We start from the raw sequence: 26,222 nt of genomic DNA on the forward strand, positions 1-26,222 counted from the left end.
CTAGCACCAGAGGAGATTTAGACTAAATATAAAAAATAAATTGTTGGCCCTGAGGGCGGTGAGAGCCTGGCCCAGGTTGGCCAGAGAGGTGGTGGCTGAACCATCCCTGGAGACATCCCAGGCCAGGCTGGACGGGGCTCTGAGCAACCTGAGCTGGTGCAGATGTCCCTGCTCATGGCAGGGGGGCACTGGGGGGCTGGGAAGGGCCCTGCGACCCAAACTGTTCTGTGATTCTGCGATCCCAGCACAGGACGGCTGCACGGGGAGCTCAGGGGGCTTCCCGGTGACCCAAAATTGGGCGATGGGGCACATTGGGAAGGAGAAACGTCCTGTACGTCACTGTGGGAGCATCTTTGACAACGTCCAGGTCCTCCTGCCATCCCTGGGCTGCCTCCGCGCTTGTTGGAGCCCTTACCTGGGGTTTGCGTAGCCAGAAAGCATTGGGATCTCGGTATTTAGTGATGGGAAATACCAATTACACCGTTATTCTCAGTGTCACTGTAACAGGGAGCGGATCCAGCATTAAACTGACTCTGCGCTGGATTTAAAGAGAGGAGAAAAGCAAAATCCTCTTAGCTCCATAAACTGTAAAGTGCTCAGTGTGGGAAAGAACAGCTGGGCCTGGCGAAGCTCTGGGGATGGCTCTGACCGCGGCAGCCCCTGTCGGGCACTGGTTTGTGCTGGGTTAACTGGTTGTGCTGGGAGAGGCAGAGAGCAGGGCGCAGCAGCGATGGCCACGAGCCACCCGAGACTGGTTGAAAACGTCGAGGCAGGAGGTGAAGTTGGCCAAGACTGAGCGTGGAGTGACCCAGATCACAACCCTCCTGAAGAAAAAGGGAAATAAAGACAAAAGACCCCAGGACACTGGGAGAACTGGTAAGTGGGATCTCACGGGCAAGCACGTTTAAAAGCAAAAGGATTGAAGGAAACGGGCAGTTCTTCAAAGAAACGGTGCAAACAACACCCATCCCAATAGGAAACGTCGTAGGAACCAGCTTGGCTATGGCACAGGCTCTTCGCTGACCTCAGGCTCGAGAAAAAACAAAGTTTACAGAAAGTGGGAACTAGGTCAAATTACTAAGGACGGTTATAAGAGTAGCATAAGCACGTGGGGAAACGTCAGAAAGGCCAAGGCACAAATTGAGATGGAAATAGCGAGCGTCATTAAGAGGAAGGAGAACAGACTCCATCAGCAGGAGGAGAACAAGCAGGGGAGTGTTGGTCCGGACCCAGGGAAGGAGGAAGGCGGCTCACAAAGGAGGCTGAGAATTCGAGGGGTTCACTGTTTGTTTTCCTTGGTTTTTTTAAACCAGCCTTTAAAAATGTCAACTGCAAGCAGAAGCCTACCACAATAAATTAGATACTGTGCTCTCCACTGAGTGTTAACTGCAATAAATAATAATAAATAGTGTACACAGGTTGACGAGGGATTTTTCTGAGCTTCATCCTCGTACTTAGAAAACCAGCTAAAGCCACCTCAGACCTATTGGGCAGCACAAGGGCTGGATCAGGTTTTACAAGGCTGGGTCCAGTTCGGGCCGTGCCGCTGTGCGGAAGACGCAGCCCATGGGAGAAGGTTCAGGGGAAGCCACAAGAAAGAGGAGAGGTCCAGAGAAGAAAAACCTCTGAGGGGTGGGAGACATGAGAGCGGCCTCTCGCCCATGGCCAGGCTCGGGGTCGTTGGTTCCCCAAGTCCCTCTCAGCTGTTTTTTTATGATTTGGTGTTTTTCCAAATGCTGGTTTGTCACAGGGACAGAGGTGAGGCTGGCTTCTTCATCTGCTATAAACCTCACGCCTGACTTTTTGCTTCTTTCACTCCCCAATATTCATCGATTCAGGAATATTGCTCAGATCTACGTATAAAATGTGCACTTATTAAATGAATTAGAAGTCATTCTGTAAAATGACTGAGGAATATCGGTCTTGAATGAAGATTTTCTGCCAGGTGCTGCAAAAATGCAGCAGGAAAATACGGTTCTTGCTTCAGGGAGCTCAGAGTTTAACGGCGAGGGAAGAGACGGCAGATGGGGACAATCTGTTGGGCAGAAGAGTACAAACAAACAGCGAGACAGTCCTGGTGGCCGTGGCAGACTGTGGGGTTTAGCACAAGATGGATCAAACTTGCTGGGGTTTTGTGCAGAAGTTGGAAAAGAGGAGATTTCAGGAAGGGTCCGGGAGACGATGGGGAGATTCCTCTGCAGCTTTAGCGCTGTGGCTTCCGCGTGGTGACCCAGGCAGACGCGGAGCGGAGAAACGAATCTCTGAAGTTGTTCGTGTCGTCCTCAGGCTGCCGAGAGTTTGTCGTAGGTGAGATCGGCAGAAATAGGAGAGGGCAGGAAAAAAGGAGCCGTGGGAGAGCTCCGTGAGCAAGAGCTGGGAGGAGAAGGGAGCGCCGCAGATGGGGAGATCAGAGAGGCGCGGGGAGAAGGAGGATGGGGCAAAATGAGCAAAAAAACCCCAAAATGAGCAGAGGGCAAGAAGCGTGAAGGACGAGGGGATGACGGCAATGGGAAGGGCAGAGGACCTGGCAGCGACCGGTGGCTTTAGAGCCAAACACCTGCATCGGGGAGAGGAGAAAGAGCATTTGCCTGCTCGGATCTGTTTTGTGTCCTCAGGATCCCAGTGGATCCCTGCTGAGATAACTTCGCTGCCGGATCCCTGCTGGTTTCAGCACGTTTCCCGGGGAATTTTTCAGTCTCTGCTGGAAAAGGCCGGGAGACCCCTCGTGGAGAACCAGCACGCATTTCGCTCCAAAATAGTACAGTGAATTTTAAAGGTGACCTGAAAATTGAATCAAACCTCTTTTTAAAAAATTTTTCTTGCTTTATGAATGCAGGAAATTATCCTTCACAGCCACCGGCAATCAGCAAACAAGCCACGGTTAAACATAGCAAAGGACACTCAGGTTTGACATTAACAGCAAGTGCCTAAAATAGGAATAATGAGGCGTCGGAAAGAAATGCCAAGAGAGGGTGTGGAGTCATCGGCGCCGAGGGTTTCTAAGAACAGGTTGGACAAACATCTGTCCAGAAAGGTTTAGGCTGAGCTGATTTTGCCTGGTGGCAGGTGTTGCTCTATCTACACGACCTCTCCGGGTCCCTCCAGCCTCGTGCTCAGTGATCCTGCTGCTTTTCTTCTCATCAGAAATGTCAGGCCTGCTCTGCCGGAGTCCTTGTCTCTGCAAAACAGGTTTACGAGCTTCGTCTTAGCCGAGGGATGACAGAACGGTAATTCTTCATCATTTCCTCCTACATTTTTAATAGTTGCTACATACACAGGGGGATATATATGTATACACATCTGCAAAAAGGCAAAAAGCAAGATTTGAAAAATGAAAGAATAAAAACCATTTCCCTTCCGATCTCTTTTGTCCATTTACCTTGGATTTCTTCTATCCCAGTTGTATCGGTCCCCCATAAAACCTTCCAGGACGGTGAATACCCAGATGTGAAACTAACCCCACCCTGACACGTGAATCTGGCTTCACGCAGCCAGCGCGAGGAGAAGGGAAAAGAGGAGCCGGACACACTGATGCTCTTCTGCCTTTTTTTCTTTTTCAGGTGTCTTTTAAAGGTGGCTCTGGGCTCTCCGTGCTCAGGCATCCTGGCTCTCAGGCATCTAAATTCACGTTTATTTTCCCTGGCGCTTTCTCCCTGGTAGATCCACAGCCTCGGGGAATCACGGACTAGAAGCTCTGTAAATATCTGCAGGACTCTGCTTCACCAGCAGCGCTTTTCCCAGCCACTGCCAAGCTAATAAAGGAGACGGGAACGTGGAAGCCAACGCTCCTCGGCTATTTTACCCTCTGCATTTCTGAACCAGGCCCCGAGGAGACGGCATAGTCCTGTGTAATACCCAACAGCTGCCAAAAGGTGGGAAGAGCAGGTCCAAACTCAACCGCAGGCAGAGATATTTGACATCAGGAGCTGTACACAACCAGCTCCGGTGGTTGCTGCTCGTTTGCAAAGCGTAGGCAAGCTGGGAAAAAAAAAAAAAGAAGTCAGATGTTATTGCTGGCACGGCCAAAAGAAACCCGTTTTCCCCGAGTTTTTCTGTAAATGGCAGAGGGGTGAGGCCCGAGGTTACGGCGGGGTGACACGGTTGAACAGCGGTGACAATGGCAGGAGCCGCTGCAGGACAACAGCCCCTGGCTTCACCATCCTTTTCAAAGCCTGGCTTCTTGCATTTCTTCAGAGAAATCCGGCACCTGGTTCAGCTCATCCATTATTCCTTCCAGCTGCTTTTTGCCATGAATTTATCCCCCGAACACAAGCTGAGCTCAAGGGACAATTCGCCCCGTTCCTTTTCTTTCCCAGCCATTGACTCGGCCCAACATCTGCTCTTATTAACCTTCCCCAGCCTCAAAGCATGGAGGATCTTTTATGACTTGCAGCGTTACTAAAGCATTTAGCTATTCTGTCAGCGACAACAGAGTTATTTGAAGACAAGAAAACCCTCCCACTTTGGTCCGCTCCTTTTGCTGGGGTGAAATTTGATTTGTGTGTTAAAATCCGAAAGGACGGGAATATCCCGGGAAGCTCAGTGATAAGTAACGCAGACATCTCAGGCGCCAGAAACAGATAATCAAAGGAGGCGTTAATAAATCAAAGCGTCTTCTCTCTAAAAATCATTTTCCATGTGCTTACATCAAGAAGCCCGGTGATTTTACTTAATCTTCCCTGCCATGCATTTGGGAATTACCTCGAACACCGCAAGATTAATTGTTTTGATTTGTTCAGTTGTGTTTTGTTTTGTTTTGCTTTTTCCTACTCTCGGACATGAATTGCTTTTTATTCACTGGTCTGACATAGCAGAGGAGCTTAATTGTAAGCAGCATTGTTACCTATGGACGCCATATGGCTCCGCTATGCAATACTTACAAGGTTTGCTGCATTGTAAATCCCGCAAATCAGCATGAAGCAGATGGGAGGGAAGGGGCAACAGTTTTAACAGCAAAATTCTCACTGCCTTTGCGCAGTAACAAGTCCTGAAATGTGAGAAGCAATATATTAAGAAGGACAAGAGATGTTTTGAGAGGCGCAGCTGTACTTGACATGCGGTTTTGGTCCTCTTCCCGCTGCAAAGAGCAAAAGAGAGGATTTTACATTCTATTTCCAAGGCATTTAGGGCTCCGCAGCTCCTGAAGGAGCTGGAAGGGAAGCGCTACAGAGAGAGAAACGCGACAGCGCAGACATAAGGTGGTTTGAAAACGGCGTATTCACTGGCATATCAATGCAGCTCTACAGAGAGCTCGCAGGTAGGAACATCTCCAGGCTCTCCCCGGTCTGTGAATTCCCTTTTTGCTGCCGTCTGTGCCGCAGAACGGGGCTCTGCAGACAAACCATGTGAAGGAGGAGGCCACGGGCCAGACCGTTTCAAAAGGCGGCGAAGGAATTAAGGCTCTGGCTGCACCAGCACAGAGCAGGGACTTGAGCTGGTTACCGGACTCCCTGAGACCAGACCCAGGTTCCCAGCTCTGTGAAAGGGTAGGAGAACAAAAAACAAAGCGATTCGGACTTTTAAAGGAGCTTTCAGCTGAAGGTTTTTACAGAAACAGAGCCGTCAAAGGGTAAGAGAGGAAGTCCTTTCACAGCTAAAAGACGGGAAGCAAAGAGCCGACACAAACGATGGGTTTCTGCAAGGGAGAGAGATTACAGACAGGATATCTGGGCTGGGACTGGCTCATCCGATGGGTTCCTAAGCACTTTGAAGAAGGGATGGAGAACGGGATGATCAATTTTACAGATAATCCACGTAAGAACAGAGAAAACAGAGAAAAGCTGCAACGGCTCAACCAAATATTCACACAGCCCACCGGCTTTTCTACAACACTCATCCCAACCAGAAGTTGAGGGAAGACGGTGGCCAAAGCCACCAATTCCTGTGTTCACACAGCTTGTCTCCCACGCCCCAGTAACTCCCAGTTTAGGGATCCCCGAGCCGCTGGTGGCCCTCAGATCTCGCTTCCATGAGCTCATCCCCTTCTCCTATCGATTCGCCCTCCTAAACCCTCAGGAGCGAGAATTTGTGGCTCCGAGGAGCCCTGCGCTGAACTACGCACGCGTCTCCTCTCTCTCGCTCGGTGTTTGCCGTTTATTAGCATCGTTTGATGCCCCCTAATGCTCAGAGCGGACGAGACAGCGCGAGGCTGGTGGGCGCATCTTCTTTTGGGGGCTCCCACGCGTGTCCCCTCAGCCAGGGGATCTTCATCTGCGTTATGAAAACCAAAGGTTCCAAAACCTTATAGGGCAGCAAAATTGAAAGGTGAATTCAGTGCCAAAAAAAAAAAGAAAAAGAAAAAGAAAAAGGCAAATTCGGGCACACGGGAAAAAATAACACTAAATAATGTGGATTTTCGTGGGTACAGGCTGTAAATTTGCTGTCGCTGCTCGGGTGCTTGCTGGGAACTGCTGCAGCTCGTTCTCTGGGAGTGCCCAATTAACGCTCAGCAGCGCTCAGATGTGCTAAGAATGTAAATAGGAAATATTAAAAGTGTCACAGGAAACGTTAAGAGCGTAATAGGAAATATTGAGGCTTTAGTAGACCCCTCGCACACATCCCCTGTCCCATGGCAGGTCGGATCTGCTGCATTAGCCCAGGGCCCAGCTGGTGAAGGGGTGTAGGAGGGATATCTGGGCTGGGGACCAGGGCGGTGACAAGTGCCACTGGAGCTGGGATGCAGCCCCAATTAGCACCTTCATTAACGCTGGGGATGGGGGTTCTGGTGCCACCCGGGGCCCTGGGCAGGCTGGAGAGCTGGGCTGACGGGGTGCTCATGGAGCTCAAACACGGGAAAGGCCCAAGGTGTGTACCAGGAGCCGCGGGAGGGCGCCGGTGGGGCGGGACGGGCCCGATCGGCCCCCGCAGCCCCCGGGGGGCGCGGGGAGGGGAAGGCCGGGCCGCGCCGGCGCCCCCGCCCCGCCAGCAGGCGGCGCCCTCCGGCCCCGCTGCGCGCATGCGCAGAGACCAGCGCCGCCGCCTCGTCCTTCCCGCCCCCCGCCCGGAAGCCGCCGGTTCCCCCGCCCGCCATGTTCGCGGAGCTGAACGAGCTGCTGGACGCCTCCCCGGAGCGGCCGCAGCCGGTGAGAGGGCGGGAGGGAAGGGGAGAGCGGGGCCGCCGGGGCGGAGGTGGCGGCCCGCGCGGGGCCTGCTGGGAGCTGTAGTCCGGGCGGCGCGGCCCCCGGGAGCCGCGCGGGGCATGCCGGGAGGGGCGGGGCATGCCGGGAGCGCGGGGCGGCGGGTCCGGGGCCTTCCCCTGGGCCACCGAGCGGCCGGGCCTGGGCCCCGCAGCCCCCGGGGTGTCTGTGCGCGGCCGCTGCCGGGAATGACGGGAGAACCGGGCCTTGAGCGAAGGGGCTGGAGCACGAGGGCGATGGGAGCGGCTGAGGGCGCTGGGGGTTCAGCCTGGAGAACAGGAGCTGAGGGCAGACAGGGACACAAAGAAACGGCCTCAAGTTGCGCCAGGGGAGGTTGAGGTTGGATCTGGGGAACAATTTCTTCCCCAAAGGGCTGTGGGGCATTGGAACAGGCTGCCCAGGGCAGTGCTGGAGTCACCATCCCTGGAGGGGTTGGACAGACGGACATGAGGTTCTCAGGACATGGGGCAGTGCTGGGGTGTGGTAACAGTTGGACTCCGTGATCTTGGGGGCTTTTCCAACCAAAGCGATTCTATAAAACGTGCTCCCCAGGCCCTGTGGTGTGTTCTGGAGGTTTCTCCAGGCCGCTAAATTAAATCAGCTCATTCTTGCAGTCTTTGTGCCAATGAAATCACACTGTCACTGAACACCTGCTTCCAGTGTGGGATCCGTGAAGCGCTTCAGGTGAAAAGTTTATAAAGTATGAGTGTTTTGCACATTATTCCATGTTTTTCCTCATAGATAAATAGCAGTTTAAGATTATAAAAGCAGATTTAAGGTGATCATTTACTTTTTAAGTCTGATTTTCTCCCCTTCTCTCCTTGTAGAGTGTATGATGTGAGCAGGGCAGCTGCTCCCTGGGCTGGAGAGCACCAGGAGCGGGCAGGGCTGGTCTGCTGGGGGAGGAATGCTGGGGAAAAGCCAGGTCAGGTCTCAAGGCTTGAAGCAAAGCTGGTGGAAGTTGTTGGTGAAGGCTCAGTGGTAGCGCTGTCACTCTCCGTGAAAGACAGAATGAAGCGATGACCTGGCAACGTGCGCCGGCAGCCCAGAAACCACCCGTGTCCTAGGCTGTGTCACCAGCAGGTTTGCGGGGATCCTGCCCCTCTGCCCTGCTCTATGAGACCCACCCTGCAGTGCTGGTCCAGCTCTGGGTCCCCAGCACAGGACACACATGGAGCTGCTGGAGAGGGGCCAGAGGAGCCACAGGAATGATCCGAGGCTGGAACAGCTCTGCTGGGAGGACAGGCTGAGAGAGTTGGGGTGTTCAGCTGGAGAAGAGAAGCTCCGGGGAGACCTTAGTGCGGCATTTCCAGACTTAAAAAGGGCCGAGAAGAAAGATGGGGACAGAGTTTTGAGCAGGGCCTTTTTGTGATAGGACAAGGGGTGATGGTTTTAAACTGAAAGAGGGGAGATTTAACATATAAGGAAGAAATTGTTGGCCCTGAGGGTGGTGAGAGCCTGGCCCAGGTACCCAGAGAGGTAGTGGCTGAACCATCCCTGGAGACATCCCAGGCCAGGCTGGACGAGGCTCTGAGCAACCTGAGCTGGTGCAGATGTCCCTGCTCATGGCAGGGAGGCACTGGGGGAGCTGGGAAGGGCCCTCCAACTCAAACTGTTCTATGATTCTGTGATTAGCAGAGGCTGTGTAAACTCCCAAGTGCCTGCGATTCCTGTGGGTTGACAGTCAGCTTTTTAACGCACGTGAAGTGCAAAGTAAGGAGTCCTTGGTGGAGGGGCAGGGACTTGGACGGCCCACCACACGCTCTATATTCCTCTTTGTCGTGGTATCTGGCAGCAGTGCAGCACCACAGTATGGCTGGCTGCAGAACAAACGGTGTTCCCTGATGCCAGAGGTGGAATAGTTTGTTCATGTGCTGTGATATAGACTAACTTGGTGGTAAATCGTGAATATTCTTGTTTTGCAAGTCCTTCTCTTCACTGCTCAGTATAACCAGTCGCTGCACAGAGCCGTGCAGCCAAGATATCTGGCCAAGGCTGCTGAAAACAGGGGTCCCGCTGTGCTTACAGAGCATCAGCCCTTCGCAAATCTCTTTTCCCATCTCTGCCATCCCGATTTCTCCATCTCCGGGGTGGTTTGTGCCATTTTCTGAGCGCTGACGAACGCCCTTGCTGCAGGGCCAGTAGGTGGATGAAGCTGCCACCTGTGTGGGTGTCTGTGACATGTCACTACTGAACACGTGTCACACCCACAGCTGCCCTGCCAAGGGGTTTTGATGGTTTCTAACAAGTAGCTGCAGCTTCAGCTTTTTAGCCTGCAGGTGGAAAGAGTGTGAAAGCGGAGTGTGGAGGCAACGGGCTGGACAAGGTCCTGCCCTCCTCCTTTCCCTTCCCTCCTTCTTTTCCTCTGTTTCCCCTTTTTTCTTTCCTCTTTCCTTTCTTTCCCACCAGCTGAGCATGAGAAATAAGAGTGTTGAGTTCTACCCAAGCAACTGCAGCATGACAGCAGAGTGAGGACGGTTGGCAGGATTTAAGGGTCGATAACTGGAGATTTAAGGGTTGACAACTGGAAGGTTTGAAGAAATGAATTAACGTGTGCTCTGAATGATAACATCCTACCCCGCAAAAAAAATCCATTGATAAGTTATTCGTGATTAAAACCAGCCCTTCTATAATTCGTATTGATTAAAGAAACATCTTGACTAAGGTTTTAATGGAAACAAATGTCTTGATGAGGCTGGTACTGATAACAAGCGTGCACTGATGAACGGAATTAATTTCCTCCACGATCAAAACAAGGTGTATACTTGAGAGAGCTCTGTTCTGCTACACAGATTTTATGATACAGTTTTCTGCTCAGAATGTGGCATGTTTGAGGGAAATGTGGACCAGGGAGTGCTGTTTGGGGACAGAGCTCACAGCCCCCCTAACGATGGTTCCAGCACTCGCATCGTGTTGTAAACGGGCAGGTGGCCAGAGCGCTGCTACTCCGCTCCTTTCTCTTAACACCTGCAGGCCTGAGCAAACGTCTAACTAGGATGGAGCCAGGAGCAGTTTGTGCCCTCACCTTCCTCTGTTTAGTGATTTTTGCTGCTTCTTTTTCAGGGTAAATTCACGCTGCTGCGAGACACCAGAACAGACGGCAGCTTCCTGGTGCATCATTTCCTTTCTTTCTACCTCAGAGGTACGGCAACAGCAGGACTCTCCAAGGCAAGGGTTTTCCTCGGATTAGCGCAAAACACTGGGCTCAGGATTTACAGATCTTAGTCCAGACTTGTTCTTGGGACTTGCTCTGTATCCTTGGGCACATCCCGTAATGTCCGCGCACTTCGTTTCATCATCAGTGCAGTGAATGTTGTAAATCACTTGGGCGTCTGATGGCGAGATGTGGACTGTAATTCCTTCATTAGCTAAGTGTTTTATAGTGTAATTAAAAATACCAGGAATGACTAACAAATAGCTAAGCTAGTAGTGAGTCAAGAGCCAAACGAAGAGCCTGGCAAGTTGCCTAATTGTTTTTCTGCAAACAGTTTCACCTGTGAGTAACCTACCAGCCCCTGCAGAGCGGGCACTGCATTCACAGACTTCTCCAGCTTTCTGCTGGCCAAGCAGCCAGCCCAGCAAATCTGGTACCTCTTGGGCTTAAAACTGAGCTCAAAGTGCTGTGCAGGTGGCGGGTATGAGAACAGCCCGGCCCCCATTACTCTTACTTCCTCAGCTACGGCTTCATGTAATTTTAAAAAACTTTAGTTAATTGAACAGGGTCAAGCTGCAGGAAAGCCGGCGGAGAGCAGGTTATTAACAGTGCTGTCCGTCTGCCCAGGAGGAGCCTCACCATCCTTTCGGGATTATTAATTATTGATTATCGCAAGGCAGGTGAGCTTGTTTCCACCCCGGGAAGAGTTCTTCTCTCTGTAGCACCCTCGTGTTGTCCAAGCACCCGTTTGGTGCTCAAAATGTTTGGGAGCTCCCAAGGAGTTGGCGAAGGCTCCAGTGGGGCCACTGACTTCTGGCCGCTTGGAATCCATGTCCAGCTCCCTGGCAGGGAGAAACAAATACACTGATTTTATTCATACCCAAACCACGAGGCCAGGTTGTCACGTGTGTTTTCCAAAATCATGTTTTAGTAGAGGTGTCTTTGTCAAACTTGCTTGTTCTGCGTTTTCCCAGATAAGGTCACTTGTTCTACAGGGGCCAAACTGGGGATTTTTGGCACATCGGTGGTTTCAGTAGTTCGTGTCACGGGCAGCCTTTTGCCTCCTTGCAGTAATACCAGCAAACAGTGCCAGGAGATCCCAGGGCAGGGTGGCACAAGACAAAAAAGGGGCCTTCTACTTTTTTATGTCATTATTTTCTTGTTCTTTCCCTTTCTTTTTAAACTATCATTTTCCCTAATGTGGAAATCCTATAGAAAGGTGAAAATTGGAAGCCCAGCCATGAGCAAATGAGGGGCTGCCTGGACCTGTCTCACTTCCAGATGGATTTATAGCCTGGCTGCTGTGATTTACGTGCTTTGATAGTGGCAGCTTGCAAAATTGAAATGATAACGTATCTTTTTTTGTCTTCTTCCCCAGCTGGCTGTAAGGTTTGCTTTGTGGCCCTGCTCCAGTCCTTCAGTCACTACAACATTGTGGCACAGAAGCTGGTAAGTCTCTTGGCGTAGGTTAATAATTACAGGTCCAGGTAATTTCTTTTGGGTGGGAAGGAAGGAAAATGGGGATTTCGTGTGAGTAAATGTTTCTGGATCTTGACAGGGACAGCCAGGATTGGTGCGCCCGCACTCCTTGCTGGAGAAGGGATGTGATATAAGGCACAAACCCAACTACGAGACTCACTGCAAGGTCCCCCCCGGGCTTTGTCCCAGAGAGGGCAGAGAGCTAAACAGCTGCTCGCTTTCTTTGTGCTTAGAAATGTTTTTTCTGGAGATCAGCATTCTCCAGACAGGCCCAGACTGGTCAATGTATTTTCATTAGTGCTCTGGGGAGAAAAATGCCGTGGTGCTTGTGTCCCTGGGGCCTCTCTGTCCGTCTCCAGGGTGCACTGGCTGTGCGGCACAGCAGGGCCTGGGGCGACTTTGTCATCTGTCCTCTGGTTACGTTGCGATGAAGTCGTTTGGGCCGAACCAGCTGCAAATTTGGAAGGACGCCCATGTGCCTTGTTTGGCCTCTGGGCCAAGCCATCAGTTTGAATTGTCCGAGGAGCCGCAAGTGCTGAGTACATTCTTATGGCTTTCTTTCCCTTGGTGGGTCAGGCAAGGATTATGTGTACCCTGAAAGGAGAAAATGGGGAAACAAAGTATGCAGGGTGGTTCCTAGTGTCAGTAAATCAGTCTGAGCTCTGGCTTTGAACTCTTGGCTTTTTGTATAATGCCCAGATGTGAAAAGCTCCAGTTGTGGAGTCCAGGTGACCTTCCAGAGCTGGAGGGATGAGGGTTTTTGTTGGTCCTCCCACCTCTGAGACTCCTGGAAATCCCAGCGGTGCTGCTGCTTAGAAAAACTTCCAGGTGTTGAAGAACCTGGTCTTACAATAACGGCATATTCCCCTCTGTATCATAGATGTGGCTTGAGTTTTGGTGCTTGCTAAACAACTGTGTTTTATTTACTATGCAATTTTTACCTTTTCAAAGGAGATCAGTGGTCTGAGAGCTCAGACCTAAGTTAAATAAAACGGGGTGAGCAAACGAAGCATTTCCCTGTGGAGCTTTAACTCTTTCAGAGGAGGAAATTTTGGTGGAAAATTGCTCAGTGGGACAGGAAAAGGGGCACAGCAACTGGTATAGGTAGGAGATTCAGCTGCTAAATATGGCATCCTTGTCTGCGCTAAAAGCAGAATCATGTTTGCCAGTGCATTTCCTAACGTGGTGAAAACTCCTGGCGCAGAGCTTGTGGCCGTGCTTTTAATAGGTGCCGTTGTCATCTCCCTCGTGGGAGAGGCTGAGGAGGGAGAGAACACGAGGATTAGCTGGAGCGCACGTGCCATGCAAATCGAAATGATTTGCTGTCTGATGCTTCGAACAAAACGGTTCCTGGCACGAAGGGAGGTGCCCAGGGGAGTTCAGAGAAGCGATTACATTTGCCCGCAGCGGTGAGCTGTGTCTGTCCCGTTGGTTTCACGGCTGAGTCAGTTAAAACTTCACAGGTGTCCGTGCAGTCGGTTGTTGTGAATTCTTCCTAAGCTCTGAGCAGCTGGAGGTCGTAACATCAGTTATTTATATCTGCCTGAGTTTCTCTGGGATCTTGTCTCTGCTTTAATCCTTCTTTGCCTAAACGAACACATCAGGCTCAGTAAAGGTGTTTTTTGGCTGAGTAGTTTCACTCTTAGACTTGCTTAAGGCTTTGGTGCTGTAGATCTCTGCTGGAGATGAGCTGGGATCTCCTGTGTGTAATTAGTAATCCGTAGCAGATGATTATGCACTTACAAAGGGCTGAAGTTGGAAAAGCTTTGTAAGTTGGTGCTGCTCCTGTTCCTGCTGGGGACAGGGGGGTTCCAGGCCTGGGAGAGGAAGCGTTCTGGAGCCAGGGTGGGATTATACAGTCCTGCATTTGTGGATCTGATCCTTATAGCACCCGGTGTATGGTCATATACTGAATACGGGTGCCTTATGTGCTGCCTTCGTGCAGTGTCGCTGTCCAGAACCAGTTCCTTATGTGTTAGCTAAATGCAGTGATGTATTTTTACTCACAGGAAAAAGCTGCTCTGGATTTTTGTGCCTGTGCTGGCTCTGCAATACTGACTTCACACTTTTCTACAAATCCTGCTCTTTTTATGAGGATCTGCACTTGAATTTTAAGGGACAGTTTTAATGTTATTTGTCATGGCCTTGTGGAGAACGTGCTGGGCCGTAGCAAGACCAATGGCACCGGGGCAGCTTGCCAGGTTGGTGTCCCCACCCTCATTTGGACAATGTTTATTTTGTTTTAAAGGAAAAACATATTTGTCCCCATTTGGTCTCCCTGTTCCCCCGTCCCCCGCCACAGCGCCGAGGTGACAGACCAGAGGACATCGCCTCCGTCACCTCCGCTTTCCCCTGCAGGTGCTTGTACCAGAGAAGAGACCTTGGCCGGTCGCCTGATTGCAGATCATCACACTTTGTACCACGGCTGCGTTTGTGTTTGAGCTAATGACTGCTGCCTCCCACGCTCCATTACTACTGCTCTCCTGTAAATATTTTGCTTTCCCTCGTGACATTTCCAGCAGCGGTTCTGGTTTGAAGGGATGTCACTTCTGGCAGGCTGGTGGGGCCACCGCTCTGCCCGGCTGACAGCATCCCGGACAGACGGGAACAACTGTGCTGTGCTGTGGAGCTCGCAGCCCCTCGAGCTGCTGCTTCAGAAGCATTTCTGGGCTTGATCGATAAATGACAGATCGCCAGCGATAGCGTCTGTGTGCTCCCGGCGATAATGGAGCATGGTGCTGCGAGATAATGAGAGCTTTCAGGGCCGGTAGCGCTTGCTGTTTGGGCGCTCTGCAGCACCGTGGCTCTGCGGCAGGAACGCGTGTCGCGTCTGTGCCTGTCAGGAAGGTGCTGTTGGCCATTTTGAGCACTTTATTTGCCATCTCCAAGCTGTCCTGATGCTTTCTGTGCTGCTTCTAGAGGTTATGTCGGGTGGGCTGCTAGCTGGGAGATGAGCAGAGGTTTGCTGTGGCCGATGACCGCAGCGGGATGAGTCCCACTCTCTTGGGAACCTGGTTCCCCAGTTGGAAAACGAGACTGGACTTGCTGGGTCCACTCAGAAACGTCATGGCACCGCGGGGATGGAATTCCCGGTGTGGCCCACAAGCATGCTGCCTTCTTCTCGTGCTGTGGCCCTTCTCTCTGTCACCCAGGCAGGCCCTAGTGTGACAGCACCGAGCTGCTGGGTATTTTAGAGACGTGACACTGGTTTCTTGCTGATCTGAAATACAAAGAGTTTGTGTGTGCAGGAGGAAATGGCTGAAGCAAAGTTAAAATCAGATCCTGAATTATTGGCATTAATAATGAATTTACGCCCTGCTTTAGCAAAGTATTACAGCCAGTGCCGAGTTCTGCGGGCTCCAAAAATTCAGGAGGGGAGGAGGTTCATGAGACTGCCGTGCAGCCCAGCCCTGCTTCATGGCAGGTCAGGTATTTCCCGGCCGTTCCCCGCTCCTGCCTGCCACAAAAAAGGTTCTTCTGTCCTTGGCTGGAAGTTTTTTCGTGGTGTGTGCTTGCAGTTGCCCAAGAGGCTTCCTTTAGCTCGCCATTCTTGCCCTGCTTTCTGGCATGGTTTTAATGAGTAAATATCACCTGGAAAAGGCAAATCCCTCTGCCTGTGGCCCACACTGGCTGCTGCTGGGCTCGGAGGAGGCAGGGAGAGCAAAGAGGAGTCTTATTCATGGGAATTACTGCTCCTGGCTTGCCTGGGAGAAGGGGAAAAGCGAGGAGACAATGTGGATTAGGTGAGGCAAGAGTGTGTTGTAACACTTGCTGCTGAATGCTATTTATTGAGCAGGCGGTTGAAAACAAAAGCGGTATTTCCAAAAGTGCCGGTGCCTTGCCCGAGGGTCTCCCTTCCGGAGTTTGTGTGGCAGATGGGACTGATTTCCTCCCAGAAGCAGGTGTGGAAGAGCAACTTCAGGGCTGGTTTAAAAACTGGATCTGAGGTGGGAACATTTCTCCTCAGAGTAAAAGTATCCCTTGGCCCTGATGGAAGACGTTGCCTCCGATCCGTTGTTTTCCAATTGCCGTAGACAGCATTTTCTGGCAGCAATGGATCTCTCCCCATCACGTTTCAGCTGGGAGGGAACGTGGTGGAAATCTGTCTTTCCTCTCATTAGCGCAGAACGTGTTGGCAACTGATAAGCCTCGCAGGAGCTCAGGGTTAATCTTCCTGGACAGAAGCTCTGCCTTATCTACGCAGAGCTTCTCTCTGGAGGTCCTTGTGTGGAAATGCCACGCTCACAAAGCAGCTGGGCCTTGTAGGGATTGTCTCGTTGATCAGATGCTTAAGATGGGGCTTTACAAGCTTTTTTTTTTTTTAATAAAAAATGAGAAAGGGGTGTGAAACGTCGGCACCTACATTTTCATGTCAGAATAACGGGAAGGTCAAGCAGGTGAAACACAGGGGTAGAAGGCAGGAGGCAGAAGTGGACACGTCGCTTTGCTGCGTTTCCTTCTCGTGTGTGAGCAAAGGGAGCGTGGTGGCTCTCAAGGGTGTCCCGTGGACTGGGAAACACTTGGAAAACCTCCAAGGACTTTTCAAAAGCCGGTGTTGGGACAGTGCCAAGCACAGCGCTCTGTTCCCTGCTCGAGGTCCCGGGGGAAGAGCTGCTATGAGCCTTCCCCTTGCTGGGCGACTCAAACAGACTCTGTGCTCAAGCGTCCTGCAGCTCCCAGCATGATTGCTTAGGAAATAAGCAAAAACCTGTATTTTCTGTGGTGTTTAAAAAGTTCCTGGTCAAAAGCACCTGTGCTGCTGCTGTGTGTGTCTTCCAGCGTTCAGGCAGAACCAGTCCTGGCTTAAGGAGCTAAACCTTCCTGAACAGTTTGTAAACCATCTTGCCCACCTACCTGCTGTGTTGCACAACCACCCTATTTTGAGGCTGCCGAGACGCTGCCAATCTCGGCGTTAATGCTTCTTGGTTCCTTTTTAAGAGATTACAGCCCTGTTGGGAAATGTGGGAAGCAGCCCATGCTGGAAAGCCGAGCAAATTGTGTGTCTTCTTGTTGGGAAATGCACAGTTTGGCCGAGGTTTGAAGACGGTGTGTGTGAGAGATCTGTGTGTGAGAGATCTTTGTGTGATTGTGTCAGTAACAGGTACTGAATTTTCTCCTGAAGGGTGGGCTGGTGCAGTTCTCAGGAAGCTGAGGAGCTGTAGGATGGTTGGCAAAAGAAATTATGAAAGAAAGGAGGATGAGACAGGAGTCTGTGAACTAGATCTCCAGTTCATGTCTTCGGCATATCTGCTGTGACTCTGCCAGGGCTTTCTCCATTGGGGCAGGATGTGGCTCTTGAGGTGAGCATCATCGTGAAGCAAGAAATCTCAGTTTGAGTTGTGGCCCCAGGCGGTTTGTCACCGTCCCTCCTTCTCCAAAGGGACTCAGGGCTGTGGCCGCTCCCTCCCAGGTGTCGTGCAAGCGTCGAGGTGCCCGGCCCACGGTGTGCTCTGGATCTGGGTTGTGCCTCGCTCGCATGCGTGGGTCATGCCACTTATTGCCACAGCGATGATTTGGCAACAGTGAAAACCAAAGGCTTTCAACACCCAAGAAGCGAAGGTGAAGCAATTGTTCATGGCAGAGTCCTTGGGGAAGCCTGGAAAGCCTGGACCCGTCCTCTCCGTGCCTTGGGATAAGAAGCTGTTTTTCCCCCATGCAACAATTTTGTCTTCCGATCCCCCAAATTACAGTGCTTTTTTTAATCAGGAAAGCTGATGTGTTCACCAGTGTAACAGAAACCACCAGTTTCATCCCCTGTGCAGGAGTCTTGACTTTATTAGCACATTTAGATAGGACTTGATAAAAATCGGCCGTCGATCGGCTTGGTTCTGTTTGCGCTCTTCCTCCGCAGCTGTTTGCTCTGCAACATAATGTTCTCCTCTCTCCAGGGGGTCAGTCTGACAGCTGCCAAAGAGCGGGGACAGCTTGTCTTCTTGGAAGGCCTCAGGTCCTGCCTTGACCTCTTGTTTGGAGAAGAGGAGGAGCAGCCAGGACAGCCCAGTCCTCTCCAGTTTATAAGGTAAACCCGACCAGTCGGTGGTTCTGCTGCGGCTCAGCAGGGCCCCCAGCACAGAGTATGTCCCCCCTCGTGTAATTTCCACCCCCATCCTCATTGGGAAACATGTTATAGCTCTAGAGAAAATTTATATTAGCACTCAACAAGTTTGTGTCAAATAAAATTCCATCCAAACAGTTTTATTCCACTTTTAAAAATTATTACTATTGCGAGTTTTATTCTCATCCGAGAGAACAGTGCTGCTTTGATCATCCTGGCTTTTAGTTTTATTCCCACTTTGCTTTCTCGGTGTCCCTGGTGACCTTTAAAGGTCCCTTCCGACCCAGAGCATTCTGTGATTCAATGATTTGATAGAAAAAAATCCACTGAGGGCTGTTAAATTGGAAGATGCCACCTGCTCAGGGCAGCCTCTGAGCAAGGATGCCCATGAACTTGCCCTGTTCCTGTACACTCCCAGCTCTCTGCTGTCCCCATAAGAAAGATGGGAACAGACTTTTGAGCAGGGCCTGTTGCGATAAGACAAGGGGTGATGGTTTAAACTAAAGGAGGGAGATTCAGGCCAGACATGAGGAAGAAATTGTTGGCCCTGAGGGTGGTGAGAGCCTGGCCCAGGTTGGCCAGAGAGGTGGTGGATGAACCATCCCTGGAGACATCCCAGGCCAGGCTGGACGGGGGTCTGAGCAACCTGAGCTGGTGCAGATGTCCCTGCTCATGGCAGGGGGCACTGGGGGGCTGGGAAGGGCCCTCCAACACAAACCACACTGCGATTCTGTGATCCCTGGAGTGGTGCAGCAGGGTTTCACCGCACACAGGCGAGCAAAGGAGCAGTGACTGTAGGGACGTGTAGGACCTGGTGGCTGTCACAGCTGTGGGGACAGCAGGGATGGCGCAGGCTGCGTTCCCCACATTGGTTCAGTGGGTGGGGAGGGGGACACACAGCGTGGGCCAGGCCCCTTGAGACGTCTCTTCCAACCAAAATGATTCTATGATTCTACAATCTTCTTCTCTTCTAGTGGGAGCACTTCTGACCTCAGAGCCTTGTTTGACTTCGTCCGGACGTCCCTGACCCCCTCCAGCAGCGACTCCTGGAAGGGCCCCGTGCTGCTGGTGGACGACCTCAGCGTCCTGCTGGGCCTGGGCGCCACGCCGGTGGCCGTGCTGGACTTCATCCACTACTGCAGAGTCACCGTGTGCTCCCAGCTGCAGGTGCTGCACCCTCCACACGCGTGTCCTGTAAGCTACGGGTACAAAAGAGCCCCCGGAGCAAAGCCTGGCTTGCTTTTGTTTTTCCCCCACCTGTGCACGATGGGGTTTTGGAAGGCTTTGGCTGTCCAGGAAATTCAAATCATTGTTACAGGCCGCTCTTGAGGAGAGATACTAGACCCTGGAGATGGGTTAGTCCCTTTGCAGCTGTTTCCCTAAGAGGTGCTGCCCAGAGAAGGGCTCTCTCTGCCCTTGACACATGAGCAGGGATTCGAGGTGTAAAATATTGTTCCTTAGAGCTCCTGGCTCTCCAGAGATCTCTACTCATGCCCACGTTTGTGTGTGTGTGTGGGAGGGCAGGGGAGGAATCGGTTATGAAGGCAGCGAGGGGCTGATCAACCTCACAGGGGACAGAGATGAAGCTCCACTTGGGACACCACTCTCTGCTCCCACCAACCTTAAGTGTCACTGCGTGTCACACCGGTTGGTTTCTAAGTACTTCAAGAAAGGTCTCCCCAGCAATGTGCTAATTTCTGACAGCATCGCGGCCAAAAATCTTTAGAGTCACATCCACACTTAGCTATTTACATGGCAGCAGCCCCCACCCTGGCCATGTCTCTCTGTGCTTGAGTGAGAAATAAAGTAGACAGTGTCAGGTTTTGTTATTGTGCACTTCATGGGGTGCCAGGGTGTTTGTGCTGTAAATGCTGACAGGGGATGTTCTGCTTGCTGAGAATATTTACCTCCAAAACAGCTAAGGAAGGTGATAAATCGTGCTAACACATTTCTATTTCTGTACAAGATGTTCTGAAGCTTTAAAGTACATTTTAATTGATTGGGAATTCTGTGTTATTTTAAGTCCTTGGGGACCTGCATGGGCTGAGGCAGAGACTCTCAGGATGTGTTTTTAATAGAGCTGGTGTTGCGTTGGGAGCTCTTTGCTTCTTGTGCGAGCAGTGAAGGTTTGAGCATCGCAGCTCTGGCTGCGGCCGTTCAGCCACCTCTTTATTTAGCTGTTCTAAATTCATTCAGCGCATTGCCATTTGCATCGCCTGACAGACTGGTTTAGCTAGACAGCTGTCTCGCAACAAAGACTTGATGTATTTTTAGGCTGTGTGTTATGTATATGTGTGTATATATACAATATATATATACAGCAAACTGTTTCAGAGTTTTAGATATGTATCTGCTGTTTATTTTCCTGATGGATTTAAGCTCAGAACCAGCTGCCATGCTGGGGGATGTGGAAGTAGCTCAGTTAGTCGGGTGTTTGTGCAAGCTCCCGTTGCTTCCTTACCCTGAGTGGATTAGGATTAGGAAGGGGCTCACCGCTGCCTGGTGCTTTTGTTTTAGGGGAACATCGTGGTGCTGGTTCACAGCAATGAGGATTCGGAAGATGAGGAAAACGAACTGGTCGTTAACTCCCTGTGTCATCACAGTGACCTGATCCTGTGGGCAGAGGGACTGGCTACCGGCTTCTGCAAGGACGTTCATGGGCAGGTAGGGCATGGGAGAGCACGGAGAGGTGGCACACGTTAATGTCACATACAACACTGCCCGCAGGCCCAAGGGTAAGTCAGAGATGGCCCAGGACTAGCCAGGTCTGCAGTGTGATTAAGGACTAACGAGCAGCTTTGCTGCGGTCACCAGGGTCTGCTGGAGCACCCAGCTGTGACTCTGCTTCTGCGGGGGCGCTCAGGGACATTCTGTGTGAGGACCCTCTATCCCTGGCAGCTGGGAAGGGTTTATACAGCAGCTGCAGCGCAGGTTGTCTCCCACCCCAAGATGATGGCAAAGAAAAATATCTCACTCCTGGGAAACTTCCCCAAACTGTCCTGTCGGTGGATCTCTGCCTGGCCTGCGGCGATCTCTCTGCTGGGAGGGCAGCGGGGTCACTGGGGCCTTGGTGCTGGTGACAGGCAGCTGGGTGATGGTTTTTCTGTTAGCTATCCACCTTCCCCACAGGCCAGCAAGAGGCGTGGGGGGTAAGGAGGGAAAATGCTGCAATTGGGGCAGCCAAAGGGATGATATTCCCATTTCTTTGCAGATTAAAATAATTAAGAGAGTGTCCTTGGAGCTGACGGGGGAGCAGGATCAAGTCCAGATCTACCAGTATAAGATCCAGGACAAGAACGTCACCTTTTTTGCTAGAGGGCTGTCAGCTGCCGTCCTGTGATCTGTGACACCGTGCAGTGCCCTGAGAGCGACACGGAGCGAGGCCGGGGCGGCTGGTACCTCTCGGCTGGACGTGCCACCAAACCTTCCTGGCTGCATCACCGGCGCTTTCCAGGAGTGGTGCAGCAAAACTGACCCAGGAGGGAAGTTAAAACGCATGTTGAACTGCTTGACAACAAAGGGATCAGCCTCCCCAGAGACTGTTACATCCCTTTGTCCTCCCACACCGTTCCCAAGGTATGCGGGCCAAGAGGGAAGAGCAAAAAAACTCGCCAGAATGGCCCTTGGAGCATGTAAAAACAAGCAGGGGGGATGCCCCGTGGGCTGGGCGTGCCTCACCTGTTCTGGTGCGTTATGGCATGGCGGTGCCAGGCGCTGCCAGGCGCAGGGATCACCTCACCCTCCCGCTGGCGTTTCCCAGATGACACAGAGCAGGTGGAGGCAGGGATGGTCTGGGAGCATTGTGCAATTCTTAGCTTTCTCCCAGCTCTGGCACTGGAGAGATTCGCTCAACTCAGCTCCCACAGAACTAAAAAATCTATAGCTGCACGTCTAGTCCCTCACCTTGCTACGGTAAGGCCTAAGGGCTGCTTTGCTTGCTTGGTCCCTTGCTTCGTTTTGTTATTTTCCCTCTTTTCATATGAAACCCTGGTGCCTGTTCAGTGTGCGGCTTCCTAAGCTCGTCCTTGGCGTTGGGTGACGGACAGTTGTACACGACGGCAACAGACGGACACTTGTACATGAGCTTCTGTCTCAGCCACTGCTTCCCAACCACAAATCATTACTGGCACTTCTATGACCTGCCTGTATTGAAGCATTCCTTGGGGGCTAATAATCACTCATTTTAATTAGAGAAGGGTACAGTCATGAAGTAACTGTGCATCTCTGTATGCGAACTGCTCCCCGCAGGCCCTTCTGGGAGGGGACAAGAATGGGCATCTACCGAGCCTGGGTAAGGCTTTGGTTCCCCTCCCTCCCCATGGATGCAGGACCTGGACTTGTGCTAGATGCTCCAGCTGTAGTTGGAGATAAATCACATTGTGCACACCCATGAGAGATGAAAGCAACCTGCAGGTCCTTCACAGCTCCAGCGCTGGGGTAATGACTCCAGCAGTGGGACGTGTTCCTGCTTTTATCCGTGCAGAAACGCTGCACAGCCCAGTGACGTGTCCTGCTGTAGTGTCCCCTTTGGTTTGAGTCTGGGGTGCGCGTGGAGAGGTTGTGGCTGCTTGTCATTAGCAGCCAGTGTGGTGGCAGTGCCTGGGGGACAATGCGTGGTCACAGTCTGCAACGGGAGGGTGGGACAACCACATCTTGGGGAAGGGACCTGCGGGCTCTGGTCACTGCAGGTGCTATGGCTGCTTAAAGTGCAGCTGTAATGGACGTATAATGGTGTATAATTTAAATAATACCTGTGTGATCCCAAAACATGCCTGCTCCAAGGCTCTGCCTCGCTCCTCTGAAACCACCAGGTGACATCGCTGGTGTCTTTTGCCTGGTTCTTTCTGTGCCACTCCTTCCACCGGTGAGGGCTTGGACAGGCAGCACCTGAGAGATGCCTCCTGGAGAAAGGGCAGTGAAACCTGTGGTAGTTTCTGGTTCACGGTGAAGACCAAGCCCAGTGTTCCCTTCATCCCTGCCTGACATCCAGAGGTGGCGTCTGCCAGCAGGGTGAGAATGTCAGAGGCCAGTCTGGCAGCTCTGATGAGCCAAGGCCACCCAGCGCGGCCATGACTGAACTCAGACCTTGCTCTGGAGCTGGCGCTGCGGGAAGGCAGCGCAGAAAGGGGAGATTAGGAGCAATGCGATGGGTGGCAGAAGAGGGCGGCCTTGGTGGGGTCAGCCAACAGCTGCGTGCTCGGGGCCACTGCTACGTGCAGCTCTTTGTTTGTGAGCCAGAGCTTGTGCAACGTCTCAACCAATAAAGCAGGTGGGACTTGGCCTGAGGCTCGTGATCATTCTGGTCTTCGTTTCCCTCAGCCTTGGTGGGAGCAGCCTGAGGCCTTAGCCAGGCAGCAACTGGGGAAAGGCCCCCACCACGGCTGGGACTGGTGCAGGTTCCCTGGGAGAGGCTTGGATTGTAGAATCATAGAATCATTTTGGTTGGAAAAGCCCCTCAAGCTCATGGAGTCCAACTGTTCCCCCACCCCGGCACTGCCCCGTGTCCTGAGAACCTCATCTCTGTCTGTCCAACCCCTCCAGGGATGGTGACTCCACCACTGCCCTGTTCCAATGCCCCACAGCCCTTTGGGGAAGAAATTGTTCCCCAGATCCAACCTCAACCTCCCCTGGCGCAACTTGAGGCCGTTTCTTTGTGTCCCTGTCTCCCCTCAGCTCCTGTTCTCCAGGCTGAACCCCCAGCTCCCTCAGCTGCTCCCATCACACTTGTGCTCCAGCCCCTTCCCCAGCTCCGTTCCCTTCTCTCAACTCACTCCAGAACCTCAAGGTGCTGCCCCCGGGATTCGAGGTCCTGCGGTAGTATTGGGCGGGGATCTCAGGAGCGGCACTTGGCAGCCAGGAGCTGTGCTGGGGTGACAGCCGGGCTGGCAGCACTGGTGTGGGGACACTGTCCCCCTCTGCTCCTGCTGGCACAGGAGCTGCTGCATCCTTCGCTGCAGAGCTCGGTCTTCCCATGACTTCTGCACCAGGGGGAAAAGGTGCAAAGGATGCAGGGATCTCACTCTCCTTCCAGCACTGCAGCTGTCCCCACTCAGCCCTAGCCATGTGCCACTGTCCCTGCTGTGCCCGGGGCTCCGGTGTCTGCCCTGCTCCTGCTCCCCGCAGCTCCGGGTATTCGTTTCTCCTCTATCCCCTGCACCAAGCCCCAGGACTCCCGGTGCAACGTCCTCCCTCCATGTCTGCTCTCCCCGCTTCCGGTGCCCAAACCTCCCCTCTCAGCCCCCGCATCCACCCCGTGGATCTCAGCCCCCGCAGCCCCGCCATTCCCCGGTGCACGCTCCGGCTCTGCTCTCCCGCCTGAACCCCAAGGTGACTGATGCCCCGTCCCGCGATCCCCTCTGTGCCGGCCCTGCCACCCCCTTGCGCCCCACAACTCCCGGTTTGACACCCCGCCCCCCCCCCCCATTTATCCCCGCTCCACGTGTTCCCGCCACCACCGACCCGCTTCCGCTTTCCCACGTGAGCCGCGGCGCGGCCGTCCGCGGCGTGGGGGCGTGGCCTGACGCTCGCAGGTGGGCGTGTCCAAAGCGCTAGGGGCGGGGACTGGCATACATAGGGGCGTGGTTATCTGATAAAGGGCGTGGTTAGTATGGAGAGGGCGTGGTTTGCGGCGGGGGGGCGTGGCCACGCCGGCCGTGCGTGCGCGCGCACGCGTGGGGCCCCCGGTAGCGGCGGCGGCGGCAACAACACAGGGGAGGGCGGGAAGAGAGGGGGGTGTGGATGAACCGGACCCTGAGAAACGACGGGCCTGAGCGGAAAGAGGTTTAGTGCTCGGGGTGGTGGAGGGAGGGAAAGAAGGGGGGGGCGGAAAAAAAGGGTTTTAAAACAAGCCAAGACGGGACTCACCGCCGCGGAGGGGGTCAAAGTTCGGAGGTTAACGAGGAGCCGCTTTCCCGTCGGTGAGGTGAGAGGAAGCGGCGAGCGCGATCGTTATTCCCCTCCCCAAAACCTCCCGCCGCCGCCGCCTCAGAGCGGCCTGGGCGCGCGGCCTCCCCGCGCGTGCGGGTGCGTGAGGGGAGGCCGCGCGCCGCCGTTAACGGCCGTTTAACGATCGCTCCCCGTCCGCCTCCATCCTGAGGTAACCGCGGCCTTCAGGCCTCTCTCCCGCTGCGGAGGGGCGGCGAGCGTCTGCTGGCGGGCCCGCGTTTTGTTTTGCGGGCGCGCTTTCCGGTGTTTTACTCAATAATTAGCGAGGCTTCGTGTTTTTAAACGTCAAGAGGGGACGAGCGTTACGAATATTCGCAAAGAGCGAGGCGCTTTGCTTTCCTGAGGTACGCAAAAGGGGCCGCCTGACCCGCTCGGCACCTGATGGAGCGGCAAGTGTGGTGTTATTTTTTTTCTTTGTGGGAAGAGGTTTGGGGTTGGGTCCTTGTGCCTGGAGTAGCGACCGGATGGATTCGGGGTCAAACCGCTGGGGAAAGCGGGAGTTGTCAGCCTGAGGTGTTGCTGTGCAGGGAGAGGGAGGGAAAGCGCGAGGGAACGGGGATGTGGAAAGTTTTGGTGGGTGAAAACATGGTGGAGCGGGACTAAACCAGTAAAGAGGGTGAGATGAAGGAAAGGGGCAGTTGTTCTGCTGCAGAATCAGAACAACGTGCTTTATAGAAAAGGAGTGTGTACGTAAAGGGAATGACCGAGATGTGAAGCGAGTGTTGCTGCTCCGTGGGTTTGCTCAGCACGTCGGCCGGTAGTTACCGATGGCAACAGAACTGGGATTGGGCTGCGGAACGGGGTTTGGGCTTTGAAACAGGCTTTGGAACGGGCTTTGGAGCCGGGCCTGGGCTGCGGAGCCGGGCCTGGGCTGCGCAACTGGGATTGGGTTTTGGAACGGGGACTGAGCTGCACAACTGGGGTTGGGCTGTGGAACGGGGTTTGGAACGGGGACTGAGCTGCACAACTGGGGTTGGGCTGTGGAACGGGGTTTGGAACGGGGACCGGGCTGCAGAACCGGGATTGGGCTTTGGAACGGGGACCGGGCTGCAGAACCGGGATTGGGCTTTGGAACGGGGACCGGGCTGCAGAACCGGGATTGGGCTTTGGAACGGGGACCGGGCTGCAGAACCGGGATTGGGCTTTGGAACGGGGACCGGGCTGCAGAACCGGGATTGGGCTTTGGAACGGGGACCGGGCTGCAGAACCGGGATTGGACTGCAGAACCAGGATTCAGCTCCAGAACCAGAACTCTGCTGCAGAACTGGGATTGGGCTGTGGAACTGGGACTCTGCCACAGAACCAGTACTCCGCTGCTTTGATTTTGTGGGGACTTCACTCTGTGGCAACAGCGCAGCGCTGCAAGTGCTAGTCACCCTAGTCTTTGAAGTTTGGTTAATATTTAGGAATCGGCTTCCTCATATGAGGCCAAATTAACATTTGTAGATGATTT

The 26,222-nt window shown here is 53.1% G+C and overlaps 2 protein-coding genes across 4 annotated transcripts in view; both read left to right on the top strand.

Moving 5' to 3' along the window:
• The first annotated feature begins 6,980 nt into the window (after positions 1-6,980).
• On the top strand, positions 6,981-23,104 carry ELP6 (elongator acetyltransferase complex subunit 6). Of its 2 annotated transcripts, none has more exons than XM_065630100.1 (7): positions 6,981-7,082; positions 10,200-10,278; positions 11,669-11,739; positions 17,658-17,788; positions 18,799-19,018; positions 20,342-20,488; positions 21,036-23,104. In XM_065630100.1, exons 1-7 carry the CDS (start codon positions 7,029-7,031, stop codon positions 21,162-21,164), a joined length of 831 nt encoding a protein of 276 aa, XP_065486172.1. In that variant the 5' UTR covers positions 6,981-7,028; the 3' UTR covers positions 21,165-23,104. The 2 variants fall into 2 exon arrangements, with proteins under 2 accessions (XP_065486172.1, XP_065486173.1); XM_065630101.1 differs by having other exon boundaries at positions 18,799-18,991.
• A 1,414-nt stretch (positions 23,105-24,518) lies between these two features.
• The window catches only part of SCAP (SREBF chaperone), a 56,372-nt gene continuing 54,668 nt past the window's right edge, over positions 24,519-26,222 (top strand). Inside the window, exon 1 of one of the 2 annotated variants that reach the window (XM_065628685.1) lies at positions 24,519-24,604. The gene's annotated coding sequence lies outside the window, so the exon portion shown is untranslated. Of the gene's footprint in view, positions 24,605-24,648; positions 24,747-26,222 lie in introns of those variants that run through there. The other variant, XM_065628686.1, reaches the window with a different exon arrangement.

Source organism: Caloenas nicobarica, chromosome 2, assembly GCF_036013445.1.
Source record: "Caloenas nicobarica isolate bCalNic1 chromosome 2, bCalNic1.hap1, whole genome shotgun sequence".
NCBI lineage: Eukaryota > Metazoa > Chordata > Aves > Columbiformes > Columbidae > Caloenas > Caloenas nicobarica.